The sequence below is a fragment of the Peromyscus leucopus genome, chromosome 9 (genome assembly GCF_004664715.2).
Source record: "Peromyscus leucopus breed LL Stock chromosome 9, UCI_PerLeu_2.1, whole genome shotgun sequence".
In the NCBI taxonomy this organism is placed as follows: domain Eukaryota; kingdom Metazoa; phylum Chordata; class Mammalia; order Rodentia; family Cricetidae; genus Peromyscus; species Peromyscus leucopus.
Window position 1 is genome coordinate 71,940,983 of NC_051070.1, and position 5,868 is coordinate 71,946,850.

Here is a 5,868-nt window from a genome sequence, read left to right on the forward strand (position 1 = left end):
ATGGAAAAGGCTGTCCTTGTCAACCAAACTTCAGTGATGTTTTTTCGGCTGAGAGGTTTATCTGTAAATCCAAAGGTACAGCTGGCTGTGTTTTTCATGTTCCTCATTTTCTACGTCCTCACACTGATTGGTAACATCCTCATTGTCATAACTATCATATTTGACCGCCGGCTCCATACACCCATGTATTTCTTCCTCAGCAATCTGTCCTTCATTGATGTCTGCCATTCCACAGTCACTGTCCCAAAGATGCTGAGAGACACCTTGTCAGAAGAAAAGCTCATCCCTTTTGATGCCTGTGTGGTCCAGATGTTTTTCCTGCATCTCTTTGCCTGCACGGAGATCTTCCTGCTTACAGTCATGGCCTATGATCGGTATGTGGCCATTTGTAAACCCCTGCAGTATATGACCATAATGAACTGGAAGGTGTGCATGCTACTGGCCGGGGCCCTGTGGACAGGGGGAACCATCCACTCCATCTCTCTCACCTCACTCACCATAAAGCTGCCCTACTGCGGTCCTGATGAGATTGACAACTTCTTCTGTGATGTACCTCAGGTGATTGAACTGGCTTGCACGGACACCCACATCATTGAGATTCTCATTGTCTCCAACAGTGGGCTGATCTCTGTGGTATGCTTTGTCGTTCTTGTGGTGTCCTACGCAGTCATTCTCATGAGCCTGAGGCAACAGATCTCTGAAGGGAAGAGGAAAGCCCTGTCCACCTGCGCAGCCCACCTCACCGTGGTCACACTGTTCCTGGGACACTGTATCTTCATCTACTCACGCCCATCGACCAGCCTTCCAGAGGACAAGATTGTGTCTGTGTTTTTCACTGCTGTTACCCCTCTGCTGAACCCTATAATCTACACCCTTAGGAATGAGGACATGAAGAACGCCTTAAACAAGTTAATCAGGAGGAAAGAAATAAAAGAAAAGTGAGAATACTAAGCCCTTGGGATTCTTGGTAATTCAAATCAAAGAAGCAACTGTATGTTGTATTTACCAGATGATATGACTTTTAATATTTTCTTCGGTCCTATATCTAACAATCACAATAAAGGCTGTGATTTGTAACATCCTCCACTTCTAGAAATTGTCATAGGCACTGGGAACTTACTTAACTCTCTCAACAGCAGTAGATTACATGCTCTTCTGACTAAAAGGGAACAAAAGCTCACACTGAGCAGATAGCATGCTGAAAGTCACCCTCCTACAAAATCATAAAGACAGGATTCAGTAGGCCCAGAATGTAGCTCAGTATAGAATATGTATTTGGCATAGAGAAGGCCCTGTGTTTCATTCCCTACTTCAGAAAAAAAGGAGTCCCAAGATTGGATTTCAAATCAAATCTATCAATCCACTATTGCTGGAAGAACTGGGAGAAAATACCAACTTGAATTCATTATCTCATTCTGCTGCTCCAGCTTTTCAATTAACCAGAAATGTAAACAACACTTCAGTTTCTGGACTGCCCTCATCTGCATTATTCATTCTGGTGTTTGCCTAGAGGACTTACCAAATGAAAGAAAGGACATTTGAACATCACTGGTGACAAAGAAAGATCTTGAACCATTGAGGTGACTAATGCTCTTGAGAGTTCATCCAAATCTGCCATCCAAGTAATGAAGTGGGAATATTTTATTGGTTTTTTTTTTTTTATTTTACACATACTTCCTGAGCATCAAATTTGTGCTGGATACTAGATTTATTGTTATAAGTACAACTAATACATAGACACTCCTACTTGGAGTATACAGTCTAGTACCAAAAAAAAAAAGCAAAAATCTGAACAACTAAATGTAATTATAGATTCAGCAAATGCCGTCAACAAATGGAGCACCATAAACATGCAGAGGAGGTAGGTCCTACACTGAGAAGTCCAGAGAAACCTCTTCAAGGAAGTCACATTTTAGCTGAGGTGTGAAACATGAAAAGGAACAAACCATGAAATAAAGAAAAGTAGCAAACACTCCAGTCAGAGAAAACAGAAGGTACAAAGATCTCTGATTGGAGAGATCTTCCAAGAGGTGACAACCACCATGGTTACAAATTAGAGACTTATTTCTACATAATAGATACCAATGAGTCTGAATATGAGTGCATGTGAATGTAAACAATGTAAGGTGTAATTACATTACTCTTTTCTGAATTCTTAAACATGAGTTTAGAAGTGATATCTAGACTCTTTTCATCATCCTATTTCACATAATGTTTTTATTTTGACTTGAGTTCTATAAGAGGATTAAGGGATGGATAATATTTTGTACATTTTCATCAATTCGAGCAAAATGGTTTTTATATTTTATTACTTTTATGAAAAGCCCCTGGTTGACTTAAATAGACTGTATCTTTGCCCTCTCCAATCATTTTTTGCTTTTTTGTGGCTTTTGGTCAGCCATTCACTCTGCACCATGTGTATCTGTGATGACCTATGCATCACATACCTGATGCACCACATTGCCTAGTGTCTAATTCTCCAGAATGCACTTGGGTATCATTTCTACAAGTTAACAGAAGGTCAGTTAATAGCATTGAATTCTAAATTCCTTTCAAATTAAGCAAAACCCTCCATAGGAGCCTCAAACTTCTGGTCTTATATCTCTAACTGCATCATTAAGCCTATTCTGTAATAGACCAGCAAGTTCAAAAAGTCAGACTTTGAAATTGTGCAAATCTAAGTTCCCCTCTTAACTATTTTTATTGGTTGACTTTTCCTAAACAAACTTTAAAATGTTAATGGAAATGTTACCCAAAATGCTGTTTGTGTTCTTATGGTAAGTACTGGCACTAACTTTTGTACTGGTACTATAATCAACTACTGCAACCTAGTGCTTTAAACACCATAAACACTGGTATGCAGGTATCTGTGAAATGTTGACTTGGAGTGTGTTGTGTAAACACACCGTGTGTGTGTGTGTGTGTGTGTGTGTGTGTGTGTGTGTGTGTGTTTCTCATTTCTGACAATTTTATATATGTGTGTGTGTGAGAAATTGTGAGATATTTGTCCCTCTTCCCCTTCATTACCTTGCTTGTTCCCATCACTCCATTCTTTTAGATGCTTCCTACAATGCGGTCCTCATCCTGCTGTCATGTCTTATTTGTATTGATTTTTTTTTTTTTTAACCTACAGGAGTCCAGGTATAAGTAAAAATATGTGACTGACATTTCAAGTCTGTCTTCATTTTCTGTTGTTGTTTTATTTGTTGGTTGGTTTTTTGTTTTGTTTTGAGACAAGGCTTCATGAAACCCACACTGACTTTAAACACATAATATAGCCACAGCTGGCCTTGAACTCCGGATCTTCCTGCCTCCTCATGCCAAATGTTGAAGTTACAGGCATGCACTGCCATGCCCAGTTCAGGCTTGTGTCAATTAATGTAGTCATCTCCAGCTCCATCCATGTTCCTACAACTGACATAATTTCATTCTTCTTTACAGCTAAATAAAATCCACTGTGCATATTTTTTAAGGAACAAGATATTTGGAGATAAATTTAATGAATTATGTTTTATCATAAATTTAAATGATAATATTAATAAAGAAAATATATGTAGTTTTTCCTTCTCTTTTTTTTCTATTAAATTTTTATTTTATTTTAGGGATAGGTTGCAAGGCAGAGGGTGGATACAAAGGGATGGGGACATGAATGGAATGGAGAAGCATGATGTGAAACCACAAAGAATAAATAAAATAATATATATTATGTATATTTCATATATATATATATATATATATATATATATATATAAGAAAATATAAGTAAATAATAGGCTCATTCAAGTTAATGGATTGAGATTGAATAGTGTTCAGTTTAGCTCTCTCCCAAGTCGCCTATGGAGATGAAGTGACCTCAATCTAGTTTCCAGCGTTCTTCTCTGTAGACGCTTTTCCCAAGATGCACATGAAAATGCATAACAATTTTGAGAAAGAACAATGAGGTAAGACTCACATAACATCCCTTCAAGCCCACTATAAAACTAAAATAGCCAACACAGCGTGCTCATATACAAGTATAGACACATAAGTCGATGAGGCAGAGTAAAGAATTACAAATCCACACTTAAAAGAGCAAGTCATTTTCAGTAGAAGTCATTTAATAATAAAACAGTCATCTCAAATTGTGCCAATTCAAGTCAATGGATGAATAAAATTTATCTCAAACATACTTATTTCACACGGAAACTAAACCCCAAAGAGATCACACAGCTAGAATTTAAAGATAAAACTATAAAATGTGTAAAGTAAAACAGCCAAAAATCTTTGAGACTTTGAGGTAGACAGATTTCAGTGTGAAAGGGTCAACCACAAAAGTAAAAAAGTTAGAATCAAATTTATCAAAGTGTTTAGCTTTTGATTGGAATATTTTATTAAGAAAATAAATTTTCCGGGCTAGAAAGATGGGTCAGTGCTTAAGTGCCACTTGTTACTTCCACATTAAGGATGCAGCCACGACTGTTGCTGTCACAATGATTTCATGAGCAAATTCGTCTCTGCCTGAGGTGCTTCATGGCATTCTTCACCTCCTCATTCCTCAAGGTGTAAATGAGAGGATTCAGCAAAGGGGTGACCACTGTGTAGAAGACAGATACCACCTTGTCAATGGAGAAGCTGGTGTCTGGCCGAGTGTAGATGAAGATACATGGCCCAAAGAACAGGGCAACCACCATGAAGTGGGAGGAGCAGGTGGACAGGGCTTTCCTACGACCTTCTGCCGACTGTTTTCGAAGAGAAAACAGGATTACTGTGTAGGAAGTGACCAAGGCTAGGAAACAGGTGAGGGAGATGGTTCCACTATTGGACACAATCAGAATCCCCGTGAGGTATGTATCTGTGCAGGCCAGCTTGATGACAGGAGGGACATCACAGAAGTAGCTGTCGATAACATTTGGGCCACAGTAGGGAAGACGAATAGTCAAGAAGGTCTGCACCAGCGAATGAATGGTGCCCCCCACCCACAGTGCAACGACAAGCTGTACACAGACCTTCATGTTCATCACAGTGGGGTAGTGCAGAGGAATGCAGATAGCCACATAACGGTCATACGCCATAATTGTCAGCAGAAATATCTCGGCACAGGCAAAAAGATGTAGGAAGAAGAGCTGTGCGATGCAGTTGTCAAAAGAAATGGTCTTCCTCTCCAAGAGCAGACCCTCCAGCATCTTGGGCACGGTGACAGATGAGTGGCAGATATCAATGAAGGACAGATTGCTCAGAAAGAAGTACATGGGAGTGTGCAGACGTGGGCTAAAGACGATGGTAACAACAATGATAGCGTTCCCCAGGAGAGTTAGCACGTAAGTGACGGTAAACGGTATGAAAAACAGAATCTCCAACACCCAGTTGTCAGTGAGGCCCAGGAAGACAAACTCAGTCACTCTTGTTTGGTTTAGAGCGCCCATCTAATGAGTGTTCCAGAGGACCTGGAGGGGAGAGGTACATTTTAAATTATCCTGAGTAATCAGGAATAGAGTGATTGAAATGACTGTTTTTCTATGAGACTTAGCATGAATATGTAAGTTATCCAAAATCCTTACCCTTTATTTACCTGGCTATTTTTATTTCAGAATAACCCACCAATAGTATCATATTAAAATTCTAAAATTGTAAAACTCCAACTAAAACTACTCATTGACTTTTGCTATTAAGATAAGTGACCTTGAAAACCTTTAACAGTCTTTCATTTTGTCCAGTCTAGGGTCCTTTTACAACCATTAAAATACTATTCATCTTTTACTTGATTTTTTATTATCACAAAGCACTGACTTTAAGAAAAATCTCTCCTGATTCCATAAAAACCTGCTTCTCTTTGATAATTACTTTATGGTACTTAACTATAATAGAAAGTAAGAGATTTAGTTTTTATTC

General features: G+C 38.7%; 2 protein-coding genes across 2 annotated transcripts; one reads left to right on the forward strand and one right to left on the reverse strand.

Moving 5' to 3' along the window:
- On the forward strand, positions 1-942 carry LOC114682267 (olfactory receptor 4E1). The gene has a single exon (XM_028856122.1). The coding sequence runs from the start codon at positions 1-3 to the stop codon at positions 940-942; it is 942 nt and encodes a 313-aa protein (XP_028711955.1).
- A 3,458-nt stretch (positions 943-4,400) lies between these two features.
- Positions 4,401-5,494, reverse strand: LOC114682264 (olfactory receptor 1509). Its single transcript, XM_028856118.2, has one exon. It carries the CDS (start codon positions 5,400-5,402, stop codon positions 4,476-4,478), a length of 927 nt encoding a protein of 308 aa, XP_028711951.1. The 5' UTR covers positions 5,403-5,494; the 3' UTR covers positions 4,401-4,475.
- Between the last annotated feature and the right edge of the window lie 374 nt (positions 5,495-5,868).

Excerpts from the sequence above, each read along its gene's own strand:
- LOC114682267 (XM_028856122.1), top strand. The coding sequence starts at position 1 with ATGGAAAAGGCTGTCCTTGTCAACCAAACTTCAGTGATGTTTTTTCGG.
- LOC114682264 (XM_028856118.2), bottom strand. The coding sequence starts at position 5,402 with ATGGGCGCTCTAAACCAAACAAGAGTGACTGAGTTTGTCTTCCTGGGC.